The 22,341-nt window shown below is 34.8% G+C and overlaps 2 protein-coding genes across 2 annotated transcripts; both read right to left on the bottom strand.

Moving 5' to 3' along the window:
- Positions 1–3,531: 3,531 nt before the first annotated feature.
- Positions 3,532–5,864, bottom strand: LOC110632379 (wall-associated receptor kinase 2-like). Its single transcript, XM_021780595.2, has 3 exons — positions 4,985–5,864; positions 4,643–4,807; positions 3,532–4,559 (listed from the first exon to the last, which is right to left on the bottom strand). Exons 1-3 carry the CDS (start codon positions 5,862–5,864, stop codon positions 3,532–3,534), a joined length of 2,073 nt encoding a protein of 690 aa, XP_021636287.2.
- A 5,514-nt stretch (positions 5,865–11,378) lies between these two features.
- Positions 11,379–21,407, bottom strand: LOC110632366 (F-box protein PP2-B10). The gene is given in 3 exon segments (XM_058137764.1): positions 11,379–12,070; positions 20,859–20,977; positions 21,074–21,407. Coding segments are annotated over 3 exon segments (804 nt in total). The 5' UTR covers positions 21,341–21,407; the 3' UTR covers positions 11,379–11,652.
- Positions 21,408–22,341: the final 934 nt, after the last annotated feature.

Genomic DNA, 22,341 nt, shown 5'->3' with positions numbered 1-22,341 from the left:
CTTAGTTTACAATCATGCAAACAAGAGGATAGAGGCTTTTCATTATTTGCAGATAGCTTAGAAGCCTAACCAAGAAACAAAAGTTTAGAACATTTAAAAGGAGTCTAAAAGAAGCATCTTTGACACTTTTGCTTACTACTTTGCCAACAAAGGTAAAAATTAACAAATATTATATGGGGAATGACAATCCCTCAACATCCCACTAAGGCAAAAGACCAAATGGGACGTTGTTACAAGTAACCTAAAGGGAAAGTATTGGGCTATATCGCTTGACATTAAATTATGGAAGAAAGTTGAAAGATTGTCGGACAAAAGATAATCTTATGTTTTATGCAGGCTATTATGTGACAGGGAGAGTTGGAAGCAGGTGGAAATTGCGCCCCCTCTCAAAGTAGTAGGGTCCAATATGCACTGTGGCCTGTGTCTCTCGTTTGGCCTAATTAGATTGCAATATGCTGGACTCTTCTGTGCACTGAGTGGGTAGTCTATATAGTTATTAAGAAAGAATAACTATTGATGAAATCAAGTTAACCTATAATTCACTCATCCATCTTTTTCGTGATAACAATTTTAATTTTAAGCTCGATGAGCTTTTTTATTTTATTTTTTATGTAAATGATATAACTTTAATTCAATTAAAAAAAAAAGCTTTATAGTACTTCTTCGCCAATCTATGGACTATGGTCAGCCTAATTGCTCTGTCTCCTTACAAAAGAAAGTTTACAGTTTTTGAAACCTGTAGCCAAGCCTAAGAGAAGCATCCAAAATGATAGGATGAATCGCATTGGAATGGAGGCGAGGCCAAGCATCGAAACAGGCCTAAAGGTCAAAACAAATAAAAGTCCATGGTCTATAAAACTAGCCTAGCTAACAAGCGATCCTAGCCCACAAGCAAAGCCTAGTAGAAACCCTAGCTTAGGTGGGTTGCACCTAAACCCACAAATTCGAAAAAAGAATAGGCAATGGCACTGCATGTAGGGGTGAGTATTCGGTTCAAACCGAACCGAATCAAATTAAATTATAAAAATCAAACCGTAAATTTTAGAAACCGAACCGAAATAGATAAAAAATCGAATCGAATCGAATCGCTCGGTTCGATACGATTTAAACCGATCGATTTGATTTTTTATTTATTTTTTAATTTAGACTTGATTTTCAAGTTATTTAGTCTAATTTTAATTTTGATTTGAACCTAATAACCATTAATCAATGAAATTAAACAATTAATATATATATATATATAATTAAATATAATTCATAAATTTTTCATAAAAATAAATCAATTCAAAAATCGATTCAGTTCGATTTAGTTTGATTTGACTATATAAATTACTATTCAGTTCGGTTTGGTTCGATTTAACCAATTTTTTTTTCTTCAAAATCGAACCGAACCGAAATAACTGAAATTTTTATAATGTAAAACCGAACCGATTGAATTTTAAAACTGAACCGATTGAACAGAATTGACTCGATTCGATTTGATTTTTCGATTTGAACCGAATTCTGCTCAGCCCTAACTGCATGATGATGAGCACCTCCCACCCAAAGCACAACTTCGTCAAAAGTTCATCATCGACAGTTCATTCACAGAAATGAGAGCAATAAAGCTAAACAACACATAATCATTTGAAACTCAAGATCATGGCACATAGAAAATAGAGACCCATAGGAGAAGAAAATAAAAGGGAAAAAAAAAAAAAGAGTCTTTATGGCATTTCTCTCTTTTATAGCCAAAGAGGATAGCCACAGTTCGTGGTTGGACGGCCAGCACTTCTATCCTCGGATTGCCCCTTCCCCAAACCACCGCTTGAAGCACAACTCCAATTCACAAAAAACTCTCACTATAGAGTACCATGAAAACTTCATTGATACCAAACCTAACAGAGAAATAGTAGTAGTGGACTCTTTAGCGTCCCACTTGCACCTTTCAAGCCAACCTACCAAATTGTTGCAAGCCACCACCACCAAACAAGACTATTATCCACACCACACCATAACAAAGAAGCAACGCTAACTTAGAAGTTTCCAAAAATATCACAAACCAATAACACACACAGCCGATGAATCATGTTACTCAGGTATCTCAAGATCCCTCTTCGTTACAAGCTCTAACATGCAAAAAAAAAAAAAAAAAAAAAAAAATTTACCTGCAAGCCGCCTAAAAATGGGGAAGGGAAAACCCACGCTTGGGTGGAGGAGGAAGAGGAGGATCCTTTGCCCTTGAGGGGCAAAGAAGGCCGCACGCACCGACAAGAAGCGAGGGACTAAGCCCTAAGGTGAAAAACAAAAATAAAGAGAAAACTCTCTCTCTAAACCTTTTAGAGAGAGAAAATTTGCATGAGTGTTATTTCTTTAATGGGCTTATTTGAAATTTATAATTTTTTATAAAAATTTTAAAATATAATTATTATATATATAATAATTATAATATAATTATCGATTATAGTAGATTCTATATGAATTTATCATAATTAGCTATTAGAATGTATTTACGGTGATAATAATAATAATGTTATGAATGAAACGGGTATAATATAATCGACTTAAAAAAGATTTTAATTTATATGCAGAGTAAAGCAAATAAAGAAAAAAAAAACCTCATAAATAAATAAAAAAGTACAACCCATATGTAAATTAATCGAACCTAGGATCGGCCTCTTGGCTCCAAGGTGTCGTTGGCAAAGAATATAATATTTACGTTATATTCCCAATGATATAGACCCGGTCAAGGTGGATTCAAACCGCGAACTAGATTGGAATAAGTTATCAAATTTGAGACCGAATCAAGTCAACTATTTCAATTTAAAAATTAGTCTAGAATTGGGGTATGGGGTTGATTTTAGTTGCTTCTTGAACTTATTAGAATTCAATTTTTTTTTTCAAAATTATATAGAGTTTATATTTAAATTTTTTAATTTTTATATTAAAAAATAAATAAATAATTTTAAAAATTTATTATAATTTCATAATAACCGAATTAAATTGAAATCATATTGAACCATTTCAAATCAAAATATTGAAATTATTTTAATTTAAGACTCTATTTATTTCATGAAAAATATTTTATACCTGAAAAATATTTTTAAAAAATATTTTTCTATAAAATATTTTTTTCTATTTAATTGTAGTATTAAATTAATTATATGTATTTATGTAATACATATATAAGTATATTCACAATTTAATAAGATTATCAAAATTTAAAAAATAAAAAATGGCTTATTCTTTTAAAAATAAAAGTAATTTTCTTTAAAAGTGATTTAATTTTTTATTAAAAAAATATTTTTTATTAATTAATTTTTTTAAATGTTCCAAACACTAAAAAGATGTGAAAAATATTTTCAATAAACAAAAGGAGCATAAAACCATTTCAAACTGAAATTAATCCAAACTATGAAGCCAGCCAAACCAATTCGACCAGCCCATGGCTAGTTTCTACAATGATAGAATGAATAATAAAAAAAAAAAAAGAAAAAAAGAAATGCCCTGTGGCTATGCTGTTGAAGAAATATAGTACACTATGTTGAAGCTTCATCCTCGGTTGCTTCTTAGTATCTCAAGATATTCCACTACTTCCTTCATTGTGGGTCTTTGTGCTCCCTCTAATCTGAGGCAACTCCTTGCGAGCTCTGCAACTCTCTTAAGTTGCTCAGCATTCCCCTCTTGTTTTACTCGATCCTCCAAAATTTCGAACAGGCGACCATCTCTTAATGAAGAGATGAAATACAAGGCTAGACTCTTCTCCGCACACTCAGAGCAAATTGCCTTTTTTCCAGTGAGCAACTCTGCAAAAACAATTCCAAAACTATAAACATCACTCTTTTCAGTTAATATTCCTGATTGGAAGTATTCAGGGTCCATGTATCCAAGTGTCCCCTGCACCAACGTAGATATCTGCTCTTGATCAAAAGGAACCAATCTTGAAACACCAAAATCAGATACTTTGGAGGTGAACTTATCATCTAGTAGTATATTGGCAGACTTCACGTCTCTGTGAATGATTTGCATTGAGTGCATATAAGCAAGAGCCCTTGCAGTCTCCTCTGCCATCCTTAACCGAGTTTCCCATGGTAACGTATGGACGCAACCTTCATCGTGAAGATGGTGGAAGAGGGTGCCATTACTTATAAATTCATAAACTAGTAATGGAACCGAAGTCTCTAAACAACAACCCAAGAGCTTCACAACATTTGGGTGATAGATTTGAGAAAGAACAATCACTTCATTTACAAATTGCTCAATTTGGGTTTTATCAATAGCCTTGGACCTCTTGATGGCAACTATCCTCCCATCTGATAATATTCCTTTGTATACAACACCATAACCTCCTTGGCCAATGACCATACTTTTGTTGAAGTTACTGGTTGCCTTCTTTAGTACTTCTTCTGAAAATATTTTTGCTGCATCCGTTGAATTTTTGTTTGAGAGTAATTTTTGTAACAAGAATCCTCCGTTTTGCTTGAAAAATTCTTTTCTAAGCTTGGTCTGACTTCTTCTTTGGGCTCCCAAAATAACAAAAGAAATACCCACAAAAGCAGCGACAAGGCCGATGCTCGCACCTGCATGAGAAAAAACATATATTATATTATTCGCAAGAAAAAAAAAATCAGTAATGTTTTGAAATTTTCTCTATACTAATTACCAGTAATGACCCCAATGCTTGTTTTCGTAGTAGAAGAGCAACCGGTTCCATCACTTCTGCCGTCCCCATGATACCCCTTAGGGCAAGAACAAGTGTAATTGCCCACAGTGTTCCAACAAATATTTGTGCACTTGTTGAGGTTTGGAATTTCACATTCGTTCACATCTGACACAGTTAAAATGTATCAGTAGCCATCATTAAAAGATTAGTACTAGGCCATTGGATCAGTAGCTACTAGCTAGGGTGCAATGCATGTTTTCTAATTGTAATTGTAAGCAGGATGCATGTCTCGAGGCTTAAATCTGATGAGAGGGGAAGAAAAACAGAAGGATAGACATATACCTTTGCAGCCATTAACAAGGTATGGATTCCCACAGTAACCCTCAGAGCAGTTGCAGCGGTAGCCCGGACCGTTATCAGAATCATAGCATATGCTATTGTTGTCCTTACAAGCATAAGTTTCCTGATTCTTTCGTGCATCATTGCATGTTTCATTCCCAATAGCCCAATCAAGCACCACAGGAAATTTTGTTTCATTTCGTAAATCAACTAAATCCAATGTTGAGAAATTGTATGCATTCGCCTCAACCACAAAGGCAAAGCTACAGGGATTAAAGTCCCATACATACGCATGATTAAAAAAACTGTACACACTCACATCAAATTCCAGTACTTCTTTCGGAATGAAGGTCTGGCAGCAGCCCATTCCTATGCATGACCCATTCACCACATCTCCAAATTCTCCACAATAAGATATACACCCTGTGGCATAATCTTGTGCGTGCCAGCCTTGAATGATCGTGTCGGTGTCACAACCCACGGCGGTGAACTTGTTCTCAGTGTAGGAAAGGGGAAATTTGGGCAAGGTAAGGCCAGATGTTATGGATTTGGTGACGTTACCAAAAGAATTGTAACAATCATATGCTGGTGATGAAGATATACGAAGTTGGCCCTCCACCGATACGTTGAGAACTTGTATATTGGTTTCTCCGAGGAATGCTTCATAATTATTTGAGGCATTACATGTTATGAGGAAATCTTTGTTCAGATAGCATCCTTCCTTTGTCCCAAAGGGGAATGGTATACTTAAGCCTCCACAGAGGTCTGGGCAACCGGGCATCGCTTGGGCTGTAGCTCCGGGTGTTTCTGCTGATGCTGCTAATGCCACTGCAACCAATAAGAGTTGCTGTAGACATGTGCAATATTGCGAATTGATCTCCATGTGTAGCTTAATTTTCTGTTTGCATATATTCTTTCTTTAAAATGTAATCCTGAGATGGTGATTATGTAAGTAATTACCAAATATTTGTATATCAAACCAAAAACTTTATCACTTCATCGCATCCATCGAAGACATGAAACAAAAGACAAAGGAAAGCATAGAAACAAGAAATGCTTCCTTCATGAAAGCCGGCTCAAACCCTAATAACAAGAAAGATAAATATACACCAAAAACATAGGTTTTATATGCTCATTAGCCTAAACTCAATTCATCATGGACCTTATTTGTTAAGTTCATTATAAGTGAAAAAAATATCTACTTCACTGATAATTCTTATATTATTTTTTTATTTAATTTAATACTTTTAAATTTTTTTTATTTAATTTAATGCTTTTGAATTTTACTTTTGTAATTTATAAAAATTACTTTCATATATATTTAAATGGAACTCAACATAATTTAAACTAAAATAATAATTGATAATAGGCTAGACATATATCTTGACTGTAAACAAGAATTACTCATTAGTAAAACTAAGAAACAACACTCATCAATAACATGTAAATAATTTCCTTTCTTTATATATGGTCATTTGGTTTATAAAAAAAAATTCTAATTTTAATTATATTTATTATAAATTTAATATATAAATTTATATTTTCAATTTATGATAAATTAAATTTAGATTAAAAAAATCTAATTTCTAATTTATATAGACGAAAAAGGAATATGATAACTATTCGTGCTTATTTGAATGAAAAATTTTAATATTTTTTTTAAGCAAAGATATTAGCTATTTGACATTTCACAAAAAGTATATATATATATATATATATATATATATATATTAATTTTTTAAGCCTAGATTTCATAATTTTACTTTCCTTTCTAAATGTCATTGCAAGTAATTATAGCTTGACTATATTATAAACAACGCATTAATTAGTTTATGCTTTGCAGCGATTTATTTTTACTATATTATTTAATAAATTAATCAAATTATATATATATATATATATATATATATATATATATATATATATATATATATATATATATATATATATATATATATATATTTCATTTCATTATCAGGTTCAATTGCAAACCTGAATAATAACCTAATTAATTCAATATGAATTTATTAAATCTACACTAGACCAATCGATTAGATTGATTTAATTTAGAATTAAAATTTAATTTGATTTAATTGTTAAACTTTAATTTTAAAAAATCAGAATAAATCGATATTAACCAACCATACAACCATTGAATCAAAAATCCTCAAACAATTTCTATTACTCAATTAAAAAAAAATTGTGCTGAATTTTTTGCTGTGACACACACACACATATATATAATTTCTTTTATTAAAGAAAATGAAATTATATTAATTTAAAATAATTAATAAATATTTAAAAAAAGAAAATTGAAAATTTCTTAACTTCACCCATATATAATTTAAATATCAATAATATTTTATATTAACAAGTTAACTGAATTATCTTTTTATGTTTGTAACACCCCTAATTTTTAAATTTATTATTTTTGGGTAATTATTGATATTTTATTTTATTTGAATTTTAGGAAATTATTTGAAATTATTTGGATTTTCAAAATCGGGTTTGATTTCCCGAAAATATAAAACTTTGATGATTTTTAAAAATTAATTTAAAGACCACGTGGCAAAACTAAAAATATATTTAGAGTCTACAAATTTTTCTGAGTTTTCTAGAATTTTTTCGGAATTTTTGGACCTCGTTTTCGGTCCCAAGGCAGAGTAAAAATTCAAAATTTTGTATTCTGAATCAAACCGGCCGAATCGAACGGGACCGGATCGGACCGGCCGAATCGGACTGGCCTTTCTCCTTCCTTTTTCTTCTCCCCGCGCGCGTCTCGACCTTCCTCTCTCTTTCTCCCGTTTTCTCTCTCCTCCCGCCCCAGCCCGCCGGCCAGCCACCTCCCCCGCCTTCCCAGCTCGCCGGCCGCCACCTGTAGCGCCGGCAAGCGTCGCACGAAGTGACGCGACGCGCGCGTGACCCTTCGACTTCCCGGCCGAAATCCGGCCGATCCGGCCACCAATCGGAACGGGTCTTGTGTCTAAATCCATCTACTCGTCGAGAGCTTTCCATAGACACTAAGAACACCGAAATCCATTGAGCGGTTTGTCCAATTTTTGCCCGGAAAATTTTAGCCCATTTTGATTTTTGGGCTAGATTTCTCGCAAACCGTGAACCCCACGAGAAAACCGAGAGTACCAGGGCGCTCCACTCGTCGAGAGCTTCGCGGAAATATAAATTTCAAAATTTTTCGACACCATTTTTCGGTGGGTCTCACGGAACTTCGTAGTGTTTTTCCGAACATTAAATGAGCTTAGAAAATTCCGTAAAAAATTTTATACTAACCCTCGTGTTGTGGGCTTCGTGTAGGTATCTTCAATTTGCGGAAATTCGACAGTTGTCCGGGTCTATGAATTTCCGGCCAGACAGACCAGTCGCCGAAAAAGTCTCCAAATTGAATCGAGATTTTGGCTTACCCCCCATTGTCAGACATCCCGAGCGCGTCCCCGAAGTCAAAATCGGCATAGGTAAACCTGAACCTTACTTTTTCGTATTTTTTGTACTTAAATGAGATTAAAAATCCATAAAATATTCGTGGCAGCTCAGAAAATTATGATTCTTTTTGCAATAGCCTAGTAATATTGGTAAGGACCGCGGGGCAAAGTTTTAGAATTTTTAGAGCTTATTTGGGCAGTTTTTGCAAAAATGATCAATTATAAGGACTAAACTGTAAATTTACATATTGTGATTGAAGACTGTTTGGATGGGCACAGGAGGGGCTGTGTGATGTGATTGAGTTGTGAGTGTATGATTTGTGAAAATAGAAGTGCGTTTTAAGGCCTTTTGCAGGTTGGGTAGGTTCTAGGTATAGGGGAGACTCTGCCTGATTTTCGACACGACTTAGGACATATTTGGTCTTTTCTTGGTTTGTATTGAGTCAATTGTATTAAATAATTGTAATAAAATTATTAGGTGAGCCGGGACAGCCTTCTTCCTCCGCCCAGCCACTATAGTGACTTCTGTCAAGTCTGTAAGTAAAATATTAATTTTAATTGTAATTTCGATATTATTATATGTTCAAGCATGCCCATGCATCACTTATATGCATATATCTATGTAGTTAAACTCTAGGCACGATTTATGTTGCATTCATAACTGTTAAAGTGCCATGGATGTTGTTGTGGTAATTTGGAGCAGTGTGCGTGCGTTGGCGTGCGTGTGATGTGGTGTTGGCTATGGATAGGACGGGCAGACACGGCTTGAGATCTTCGCTGGGACCCGGTCCTTCGAGGTAGACACGGCTTGAGTTCTTCGCTGGGACCCCGATTTGGTTTATTAAGCGAAAGTCCGGCTTGAGTTCTTCGCTGGCACAGGTTGGATTTAAGAGAGCTGTATAAGAGATCAGCTCCTATATAGTATGATTGATATTACTGGGTGTGTGAGTGCTCCAAATTGCCTTTTTGCTGTTATGATGTGAAAATATTGCTGATGTTGCATTCCACTCTACAGGGTGCATTAGTTTTAGATAGTTATAGAGATTATGGTTAAAATTGATATTTTACTCTCTGAGTCGAAAGCTCACTCCTGTTCAATATTTTTCCAGGCCACAGGAGGATATTTTTGAGATTAACCTGCTTGTCTCCCTCGCAGGTCATTTATTAATGTTTGTATAAACCTGTTAACTCTAGAATTTCCGCATGTGTTAGAAATAATTATTCGATTTGAGTCTGTAATATAATTATCATGTTGGACCTGTAAAATTATTATTATATGCATGTTTGATGGATTGGATGAGGGAGCTGAGCTCCCATTTATTTTTATGTTGATATGAGTATATGGAGGGTGAGCTGAGCTCCCCAATTGATTATATATCATGTTTACAGGTTGGGTGAGTCAAAAACTCCCCGTTGAAAGGTCCACTTTATAGCTGGACTATGTCCGGTTGAATTCTTAAAATTGGGCCCAAACGGGCCTTTGAGTTGGGTTAAGGAATAGTTAGGCTTACTATGGGCCTCGGGGGCTTTAGGCTGGCCCAGGTCCTAGTGCCGGTCCGGCCCATAGGTTGGGTCGTGACAATGTTATTGTTATTTTTGTACAATAAAAAGTATATAATTTTTTTTTCTTTTTATTGTTATATAATTTAATATATAACATTTATTTCCATTGGTAAGAATAAATTTATTATTATAAAAAAAATTAAATTTAAGCATTTTTATTATAAATAACTAATAATATTATTTAAAATTTAATTAAAATTTTAAATTATTTTTTTAATTTACATATTAAAATTTAATATTAAATTTATTTTAATAATTAATAGTTTGTAAAACACATATAAGTATTAATTAATAAAACATTATTAATTTTAGTAGTAATTTTATAATATTTATTTAATAATATGTTGATTAAATTCTGTGTAAATTTTAAATTATTTATTTTTATCAATTTAGTGATTGGATCAAATTTAAAATTTCTAACTTTATATATTAAATTCAAATAACCGAGTCAATTAAAGTAGTGAATAGGTGAATTAGATCTTAAACTAATCTGAAATTGCAAGTGAATTAATTAAGAAAGTAAATTGATTGATTTTATCGGTCTGACCGATAAAACCGATGTGATATAGCCGGCGATTTGTTTATCATATTCGCGTGCTCATATCAGCGATAATGATGAGGTGACAAAATTTTATATATATGAATAAGTGAAAAGGTTTTTAAGCAATTTTCTTATCGATTATATTGCATATTAATCATTGATTGGTTAATTTATTTTTATCGTTGACTTGCTAAATTTTTTAAGACAAATTATAAAATAATTTCTATAATTTATCATAATTAATATAATTACTAGGTTCATGTACTTTAAAATTAAATTAATTTATTCCTCAAAGTTGATAAAGTTAACAATTAATTTTTGTATCTAATTTTTAAATAAGTTCCACTAGTACAGGTCAATCAAATAAAAAATAGAAGTTTTAATTTTTACTTACTGCCCTCATCTTTATCTCTAACGATATCAATTCAATCTAATTTAATTTTATTCAATAATTAAAGATATTTTTTTTTATAAATAATAATTTTATTAAAAAGATATATTATTTACATTTATGTTTGAGTCATCAGTCCCAACTCCCCTATCGAAACAAAATTCCCCACTTAAACAAAATCCCCCCAATCCACTCTTTTAACATGTAGGCTCTAACCCCAAACCGGTAGGTCTGGTAAAAAATAATTAAATAAGTAAAATATAAAATTATTTAAAAAAATAAATTATTAAATTAAATAATTAAAATTTCAAACCACATGAAATTATTTATGTTTATCTGAACAAACACTCATAATGATAGAATTGTTTATTGCATATGGGATGCTTTACTCTCATATTTAATTTGTAAAAATATTATCATATACTCTTGCAGGGCATGAAATATGGTTATGAAAGAAAGCAGATGTGCATTGAGAGCATTTAATAATCTCTCTGTATAGCATTTTTTGTTATATAAAATGGAATCTTAATAGGCTATTAGGTATAATTAATCGAAGCACTAAGACTTCATAAATACCGATGTGAAGTTTGATGCAGGATTCAATAAACAAAAGGAAATCTACATAGCAATGCAACAATCACCACGTAAATCACCACGTATATATATATATATATATATATATATATATATATATATATATATATATATATATATATATATATATATAACAGCCCTTGGTTTATTTATGTTCCGTTTTAGGTCTGATCTCTATCCCTTGAACAACCAGACCCTCCTTCCAGTTAAGACGCTCCACTTCTAAAACACTTATTTCCAGCTCTCCATGGTCGCCTTCCTCATTCAAGAACTCGCCCAATTCAATCTCCAGCCATCCATCTCCTCTCTTTTTTGGATAGTTTTCACTGTTTTCTACATTTGATACAGATGCTTCATCGTCCAAATAAATGGTACGCTTACTGCTTTCGCTCCCAGCAAGTCCCACTATGCCCTCTACTGGTCGGCCTTCAAATCCATAAGCTCCAATTAATTTGAACACCAGATAAGCTTTATATAAAGTTGCTGGGGATAGCATGCAAGTGTTGATTTTGCCACGTAGTTCAAACCAACACACAGAAATAAGCTCCGCCACCTCTGTGAATCTGCATTTTAAGCATTTACAGGTATACAGTATCACTAAATATGTCAGGTTATTAATCAGTTATGTACGTACCTGGGGTATATATGTTCAGGATGAAAGCTAGAACTTCTCCAAATTAAGGAATCAGAAACTTCTTTATGTTCAGCAAAAGTTTGTAAAATTTCACTTCCATTAAAATGATCTCTTCTTTTTTTTTTTTTTAAATTGAAAATTTGGAAATTATTATTATTGTAAATCGAGAGTAGTCTAATTAACAAACTATAAAAAATGAAAATTTTCGAATTTGAGTATCCCTATTTATTCATATTGTGACAAAGAAACTACTGTCGAAGGTAAAGCCACTTTTGGCTCAAAGTTAGAATAATAATAATAATAAATTACAATTACTGAAGTATGGCGGTATATGCATGTTAAAGGAAGGTAGTGGAAATTGAGTCTGGACCCACATCTTCTTTCCTGATCTGATAGGCTTTTCTTCAGCAAATAAATTGCTGTAAAATGGTTGCTTAACCATGTTGAAAACAGAGTGATATATTAGCTGTATAAGTCGGTTATTTTAGCCACCGTAACCGACTCATATATATATAGAACTCTTGTATTTGTGTAAAATATATATGAGAGGTGTGAAGTGTGTGAGTAGTGAGGAAATCTTAGAGAAAAATATTGTCTTCTCATATTGTAATCTCTTCCACATATAGTGAAAATTTTCTTCTACTGTGTCTATTTCTATCTTTTCTTCAACTCTGTTATTGTTGTCAGATATATTTCCTGTATCCAAATAACAAGATCAGTTTATACATATCTTTAGTCCTTAACAGTGGTATCAGAGCCAAAGGTTGCCGATATTGTAAACTAATTTCAGTTGGGGAGCAAGTCTCTGTCAATACCATGGCAGCAAAGTATGAGATTGAGAAATTCAACGGGAGTAATTTCTCCCGATGGAAATTGAAGATAAGGGCAATTTTGAGGAAGGACAATTATTTAGCGGCAATTGAGGACAGACCCACAGGGATAACTGATGACAGATGGAAAGAGATGGATGACAATGCAATTGCTAATCTACATCTAGCAATGGCAGATACAGTTTTATCAAGTGTTGCAGAAAAGAAGACAGCAAAAGAAATTTGGGACATGCCCACCAGATTGTACGAGGCAAAGTCACTTCACAACAAGATCTTCTTAAAGAGGAGACTTTATACTCTTCGAATGAGTGAATCCACATCAGTAACGGATCACATCAACAATCTCAATACATTATTTTCTCAACTTACAGCGTTGGAATATCATATAGCAGAAAATGAACGTATAGAGCTTCTACTTCAAAGTCTACCCGATTCATATGATCAACTCATCATCAATTTGACAAATAATATTCTCACGGACTATCTAGTCTTCAATGATGTTGCAGTTGCTGTTTTGGAAGAGGAGTCCAGGCACAAAAATAAAGAAGATAAATTGTTCACTTCGCAACAAACAGAGGCATTGTTGATGAGGAGAGGGAGATCAATGGAATGTGGTTCTAGTGGGAGTCAAAACCATAGCAGATCGAAGTCACGAAGCAAGAAAAATTTTAAATGCTACCATTGTGGCAAAAGAGGGCATGTGAAAAAGGATTGTTGGCATTATAAGAAGACTGTAGAAGAAGCTCCTGAAGCAAAAACTTCTCAAGGATGTGTTGCAAGTACCTTAGATGATGAAGAAATCCTATATAGCGAAGCAGCAATAAGTTCTAAAGGTGGAAAATAGCTCACTGATATTTGGATAATGGATACGGGAGCAACTTGGCACATGACTCCACGACGAGACTGGTTTTGCACTTATGAATCTATCTCGGAAGGATCTTTGTTCATGGGAAATGACAATACCTTAGAAATTGTTGGAGTTGGTACTATCAAATTAAAAATGTATGATGGTACTATTCGAACAGTTGAAGGAGTACGACATGTGAAGGGCTTGAAGAAAAATCTATTGTCTCTTGGGCAATTAGATAACCTCAGATATATGACTCATATTGTAGATGGGATCTTGAAGGTTGTAAAAGATGCTCTGGTGGTGATGAAGGCAGAAAAAACCACAGCTAATCTATTTGTGCTTTTAGGAGATACATTGCAGAAAGTAGATGCATCAATTGCAGCAGTTAGCCAAGAATCAGAAACAACGATGATGTGGCATTACAAACTAAGCCATATGTCAGAACGTGGTTTGAAGATTCTTGCTGAACATAATTTGCTTCTTGGACTCAAATCGATAAGCTTACCTTTCTGTGAGAAATGTGTTTTAAGCAAGCAGAATAGATTAAAGTTTAATAGATCTACTACTAGAAGCAAACACGTTCTAGACTTGATTCATTCTGATGTATAGGAATCACCAGAAATATCCTTAGGAGGTGCAAAGTATTTTGTGTCATTCATTGATGATTAGTCCAGGAGATTATGGGTGTGCCCAATCAAGAAGAAGTCAAATGTGTTTCCAATATTCAAAGACTTCAAGGCACAAGTAGAACTTGAAATTGGGAAAAGGATCAAATGCTTAAGGACAGATAATGGTGGAGAATACACGGATGGTAATTTTCTAGCATTTTGCAAGCAAGAGGGTATTCAAAGGCAATTTACAGTTGCATATACACCTCAGCAAAATGGAATAGCAGAGCGAATGAACAAAACTCTCCTGGAAAGAACAAGAGCTATGTTGAGAACAGCAGGTCTAGCCAAGTCTTTCTGGGCAGAAGTAGTCAAAACTGCCTGTTATGTGATAAATTAGTCACCATCAACTGCAATTGAATTAAAGACGCCAATGGAGATATAGAGCGGTAAGCCAGCAGATTATTCTTCACTACAAGTATTTGGGTGTCCTGCATATGTAATGCATAATTCTCAAGAAAGAACAAAACTAGATCCGAAATCCAGAAAATGCATATTCTTGGGGTATGCTGACGGTATTAAGGGGTATCGCCTATGGGATCCCACTGCTCGCAAGGTTATAGTCAGTAGAGATGTAATATTTACAGAAAATGAACTGCAAAGTGATCAAGAAAATGGCAGCACTTCTAAAGAGACTACTATAGTTCAAATAGAGGAAAAATCTGAAAATTCTTCTGAAGCAGAATCAGAGCACGAAGAACAAGAACCAAATGAGGCCAATGATGTTCTACGATCAACACGTCAAACAAGGAAACCAACATGGCACTCAGACTATGTTATGGCAAGCCATGATGCATATTGTCTTCTAACAGAAGATGGAGAGCCATCAACCTTTCAGGAGGCTATAAAGAGCCCATATGCTTCTCTGTGGATGACAGCAAAGCAAGAAGAAATGGAAACTTTACATAGAAATAAGACTTGGGAACTTGTTCCACTCCCATAAGGAAGCAAAGCCATTGGTAATAAGTGGGTCTACAAGATCAAGCGAGATGGTAATGATCAGGTAGAACGATATCGTGCAAGATTGGTGGTTAAAGGATATGCTCAGAAAGAAGGTATTGACTTCACTGAGATCTTCTCTCCAGTTGTTAGACTTGCTACTATCAAAGTAGTCCTTGCTATGTGTGCTGCATTAGATCTGCATCTAGAACAATTGGATGTAAAGACAGCGTTTTTTCATGGTGAACTTGAAGAAGAGATATACATGCTCCAACCAGAAGGTTTCGAGGAACAAGGAAAAGAAAACTTGGTTTGCAGGTTAACCAAATCTCTATACGGTCTAAAGCAGGCGCCAAGGTGTTGGTATAAGAGATTTGATTCCTTCATTATTAAGCCTTGGATACAACAGATTGAATTCAGAACATTGTACATATTGCAAAAGGTTTGGTGATAATGATTTTATCATTCTACTGTTGTACGTGGATGACATGTTAGTAGTAGGCCCCAACAAAGATCAAGTCCAAGAATTGAAGGCACAGTTGGCTAGGGAATTCGATATGAAGGATTTGGGACCAGCAAACAAGATTTTAGGGATGCAAATTAACCGAGACAGAAAAAATAGAAAGATTTGGCTTTCTCAGAAGAATTATCTGAGGAAAGTCTTGCGGTGCTTCAACATGCAAGATTGTAAGCCAATTTCTACCCCACTTTCTGTTAATTATAAATTATCCTCAAGTATGTGTCCTAGCAATGAAACAGAGAGGATGGAAATGTCTCCAGTGCCGTATGCATCAGCAGTGGGAAGCCTTATGTATGCAATGATCTGCACAAGGCCAGATATTGCTCAAGCAATTGGCATGGTTAGTCATTTTATGGCAGATCCTGGTAAAGAGCATTGGAATACTGTTAAGAGGATCCTAAGATATATTAAAGGAACTTCAGATGCTATGTTATGTTTTGGAGGATCAGAATTAATTGTCAGAGGCTATGTTGATTCAGATTTTGCAGGTGATCTTGATAAAAGAAAATCCACTACAGGCTATGTGTTCACACTTGCTGGAGGAGCTGTAAGCTGGCTATCTAAGTTACAGACTATTGTAGCTTTGTCTACTACAGAAGCTGAATACATGGCAACTACAGAAGCATGCAAGGAAGCAATTTGGATTCAAAGGTTAATGGAAGAACTCGGGCACACTCAATAGAAAATTTCAGTATATTGTGACAATCAGAGTGCCTTGCACATTGCAAGGAATCCAACCTTTCATTCAAGGACAAAACACATAGGAGTATAATATCATTTTGTTCGAGAAGTAGTGGAAGAAGGAATTGTGGATATGCAGAAGATTCATTCTAAAGACAACCTAGTAGATGTAATGATAAAGCCAGTCAACGCTAATAAGTTTAAATGGTGTAGATCCTTCTATGGCCTATTGGAAACATAAGCAGCATGGATTTGGCAAGAGCAGAAAATTTTTGAAAGCTCAATAAAAGTGACTTTAAGTGGGAGATTGTCAAAGGTAAAGCCACTTTTGGCTCAAAGTTACAACTCAACTCAACTCAACTAAGCCTTTATCCCAAAGATTTGGGGTCGGCTATATGGATTCGCTTTCTTTACTCTAAACGATGTTGGGTTAAATCCTCAGAAATGTGTAATACTTCTAGCTCATGTTATACTACTCTCCTCCAAGTCAATTTAAGTCTATTCCTTTTTTTTCTTTCTATCCTCTAACTAATGTCCTCTACTTGTCTAACTGGAGCCTCCGTATGTCTACGCTTCACATAACCAAACCATCTCAATCTTTTTTCTCTCAACTTATCTTCAATTGGCACCACTCCTACCTTTTCTTTAATACTCTCATTACGGACTTTATCTAGTCTAGTATGGCCGCTCATCCACCTTAACATTCTCATCTTTGCAACTCTTATCTTAGACACATACGACTCTTTCAGTGCCCAACACTTACTATCATATAACATAGCCGATCGTATGGCTGTACGGTAAAATTTTCCTTTCAACTTATTGGGAATTTTACGATCACATAAAACTCCCGTGGCACGTCTACACTTCAACCATCCGGCTTTAATCCTATGACTAACATCCTCCTCACATCCCCCATCTACTTGAAGGACTGAGCCTAGATATTTAAAGTGATTATTTTAGGACAGTACCACTCCATTCAAATTAACTCATTCCCTATCACTAGTTTGGCCTTCACTGAACTTGCAATGCATGTATTCTGTCTTCGTTCTACTTAACTTAAAACCCTTTGATTCTAGAGTACTTCTCCAAAGCTCTAACTTTCTATTGACTCCTTCTCATGTCTCATCTACCAGAACAATATCATCCGCAAACAACATGTACCAAGGAATACTCTCTTGTATATGTTTCGTCAATTCATCTAAAACTAATGTAAAAAGTTAAGGGCTTATGACTGATCCTTGGTGTAATCCAATTGAGATCGGAAAATCTCTTGTGTCCCCTCACACAGTGCGCACAATAGTAGTTGCTCCTTCATACATATCTTTCAATACTTGTATGTACCTAATAGATACCCTCTTTTGTTGTAACACATTCCATAAGACATCTCTTGGAACACTATCATAAGCCTTCTCCAAATCAATAAAAACCATGCGTAGATCTTTCTTCACATCTCTATATTTCTCCATCAAGCTTCTAATGAGAAATATCGCTTCCATAGTTGAATGACCGGGCATGAAACCAAATTGATTGAGAGAGATAGAAGTATCATGATATAGTCGATGCTCCATAACTCTCTCCCATAACTTCATAGTATGGCTCATGAGTTTAATTCCCCTATAGTTTGAGTAACTCTGCATGTCTCCCTTATTTTTAAAAATAGGCACTAAAATACTCCTCCTCCATTCATCAAGCATTTTCTTTGAGTTTAGAATCTTATTAAATAATTTAGTTAACCATACCACTCCCATATCTCCCAAACATTTCCACACTTCAATTGGTATTTCAACAAGTCCATAGGCTTTACCCACTTTCATTCTCTTAAGTGCTTCCTTTACTTCTAAAGATCTAATCCTTATAGTATAATTCACATTCTTTTCTATTGTTCTATAGTCTATATTCATGCTATTATCATTTTGACTATTATTAAAGAGATCATTAAAATAATTTCTCCATCTTTCTTTAATGTCCTCATCTTTCACCAACAATTTTCCTTCTTTATCCTTAATGCACCTAACTTGATTCAGATCTTGACATTTCCTTTCTCTTCTCCTTGCTAATCTATAAATATCTTTCTCCCTTCTTTAGTTCTAAGTTTCTCATATAACTTTTCAAAGGCCTGTGCTCTTACTTGACTAACTGCCTTTTTTACCTCTTTCTTTGCTATCTTGTACTGTTCATATGCCTCATTATTATCACATTTAGTTAATTTCTTATACCATTCTCCTTTTCTCTTCACTGCCTTTTGTACTTCCTCATTCCACCACCATCTCTCTTTTGAGGGTGGTCCATGTCTTTTAGACTCTCCAAGTACTTTTCTAGCTACTTCTCTAATCTTTGATGCCATCTATATCCACATATCATTGGCCTCCATATCCAGCTTCCATACTTCGGACTCGAGAAGCTCATTTTTGAACTTCACTTGCTTTACTCCTTTGAACTCCCACCACTTTATTTGAGCTACACTATTTCTTCTGACCTTACTTGAATTGTTCCTAAACTTGACATCCAAGACCACCAACCGATGTTGACTTGTTAAGGCCTCTCCTGGAATGACCTTGCAATCCTTGCATAGAGCTCTATTTGTCTTCCTGGTTAAGAGGAAGTCGATTTGGCTTCTATGTTGCCCATTTTTGAACGTCACTAAATGTGACTCTCTTTTTATAAAGTAGGTATTTGCTAGTATTAGGTCGTATGCCATAGCAAAATCCAGGATGCTTTTTCCCTCCTCATTTCAACTGCCAAAACCAAAACCAAAACCTCCATGAACATTCTCATAACCTTGTCTATCACTTCTTACATGTCCATTCAAATCTCCACTAATGAAAACATTCTCTTCATTCGGTATGCTTTACATTAAATCATCCATATCTTCCCAAAACCTTTATTGTCTAGTCCTATTTGTTGAGCATAAGCACTAACTATATTTATTGTTTCTCATTCTAGTACTAGCTTTACTAGTATAATTCTATCTCGTACTTTTTTCACAGTTATTACTGCGTCTTTCAATGTCCTGTCTATGATTATGCCCACTCCGTTATTGTTTCTCTCATTTCCAGTAAACCATAATTTGTACCCTGAATTACCCACTTCCTTACTTTTCTCTCCTACCCGTTTAGTCTTCTGAATGCAAGCAATATTCACCCTTCTCCTTTTCAAGGTATCCACAAGCTCCATTAATTTTCCTGTAAGTGATCCAACATTCTAAGTACCAATCCTGATCCTCCTCCTATCCTGCTCCTTCCTGATTGGTCTCCTTTTATGATATCTTCTATTGTTTTCTATGTCTATCTTGTGTTCTGTTCCACTATCTATTCTACTATCTGTCCTATGGACTAACTTCTTTACCCATACCCGTCCATAATGTGGGAACCCTTGCTCACTTAACACCACACCCGGTGACGGGCATGGCGCGTCGCTTTTGGTGAACGCCCTACACCCTTGCATATTTCTCACTACACCCGGGCTTCGATGTAGCACGTCGTGAATAGAGGATGCCCCAACGTTTATATCATTTGAGTTTATATCATAAGGTGTGTGACGAAATTTTTACGCTGGTTGTCACCTACCACATGGCGGTATATGCATGTAAAAGGAAGGTAGTGAAAATTGAGTCTGGACCCACATCTTCTTTCCTTATCTGATAAGCTTTTGTCCAGTAAATAAATTGCTGTAAAATGGTTGCTTAACCATGTTGAAAACAGAGTGATATATTAGCTGTATAAGTCGGTTATTTTAGCCACCGTAACCGACTCATATATATATATATAACTCTTGTATTTGTGTAAAATATATATGAGAGGTGTTAAGTGTGTGAGTAGTGAGGAAATCTTAAAGAAAAATATTGTCTTCTCATATTGTAATCTCTCCCACATATAGTGAAAATTTTCTTCTACTGTGTGTCTATTTCTATCTTTTCTTCAACTCTGTTATTGTTGTCAGATATATTTACTGTACCCAAATAACAAGATCAGTTTATATATATCTTCAGTCCTTGACAACTACCCTTCAGTTTGTCAATTATTACTCATCCATTGAGCTTGCATGAAAAAAAAAATCTCAACTATTTCAAATTCACATATCCCAAATGGATCTCAAGCTATATGAAGACCAGTGAAGCTTTCAATTACAATACCCAAAATTTTCATATTCATAACCTTCACACCAACCCTTCCCTGAATGAAATATCAGAGAAAGTAAGTGATGAGAGAGAGAGAGAGAGAGAGAGAGACCTGGAGTCGGGTACAGAGATCCATTGCCAATACTCAGGAGTATCGCCCCAAATAATCTTGAGATCCCTTGCAGAAAGCATGAAGCATTTCTTCCCAGTCCATTTATCCAACGCAAAGCTCTATTTAATTGTGCCAAAGAAAGAATTGAATCTCCAATGCATAATATCGCTATACTAAGCACAGATTTTTGAACAAAAATAAGAGCACAATTTTACCATTTTGCCATCGTCAATGAGAATTGGATTGTTGCAGAGGCTGAGAAATATCTATTTCCTGGGAAGGCGAGAAGCCAGCAGTGAAGAATCAGACGATCGGGATACAAGAGACTGATAATCGGCAGGAAGGAAACTATTCCAAACGATGTCGGAATTAACGGCTTCGTTAAATGTATGAGAGATGAGCGACAGTCGGCATGCTTCCTGAGGACTAGTAAAAGATAGGACGTGAGCCACATAGCTTTCAGTTTCAGGAAATTTCGACATTTCTCCTGTTCCTCCACTAGCTTACTTTGTACTTCTCTGCCCTAATGAAATGTATAGATGTCATACCCTGCTTTAAAACGAAATAATAATAATAATAATAATAATAATAATAATAATAATAATAATAATAATAAAAGAAAAGAAAAGATTTTGGGCTATTGGGGAATGCTCTGGAAACCTGTAAAGAAGAAAAGTAATAGGGAAAGGAATTAAAACAAAAATGGTAAAGGGGAGATAGGAAGAAGAATCGAGAATTGGAAACAGAGGAGAGGAGGTGAGGTAATTGTAGCAGCCAAAAAAAAAAAAAAAAGCCACTAAGATTTCAGCTAAATTCTCCACCTTGTCATTTTCTTTCAATTACAGTAGCCCTAGCCTTACAAACCCATCCCGCAATTTGCATTCTCTTAACCCAGCAGCCTAAGGAATTGAAGGACAGAGATACTTGCAGCAGCTGCCCAACTCTTCAATTTCTGGCCAAATCCCATCCTTACCAACATCTTTTCGTCTCTAACAGCAGCCCCATGATGGAAGAGACCAGTCACCATCTTCTTCTCTTTGCAGAACGCGAGAGAAGAAGCGAGAGGAGCCACAATTGCTCTCCAAAATCTAGCAATTTCTTATGAGAATTTCACTCATTCTTATTGATTTTGGTCTATTTGAGGCTGCAACAGCCACTCCTAAACTCCCTTGTTGCTTCAATTAGAGTTGATTTCATCCATTTCAACCAAACAGCAAAATAGAAACAGGAAATACAAGAGCTATTGTTGCTGTCCCTCTTGGATTTTGGCATTTTCAATGCCGTTAGAGCCAACCAGCAACATCCCTGGCCTCTTTCAACCGTTATTGAATGCTCCCATTACCCCAGTCAAAACTAGCAGTTGAATGAAAGGGTAGTTGATTGAGATTTCATTCCTTGGTTAAGTTTTTAGTCCAACCAAGACCAATAATCAAACCCACTTCATTTCCTAGTCCTAATAAGTTCTAACTTGAAATTGTTTAAG

The sequence above is a fragment of the Hevea brasiliensis genome, chromosome 16, assembly GCF_030052815.1.
Source record: "Hevea brasiliensis isolate MT/VB/25A 57/8 chromosome 16, ASM3005281v1, whole genome shotgun sequence".
Classification (NCBI taxonomy): Eukaryota; Viridiplantae; Streptophyta; class Magnoliopsida; order Malpighiales; family Euphorbiaceae; genus Hevea; species Hevea brasiliensis.
The sequence above is the reverse complement of the archived record's forward strand: the minus strand, read 5'-3'. Positions and strand labels throughout refer to the sequence as shown.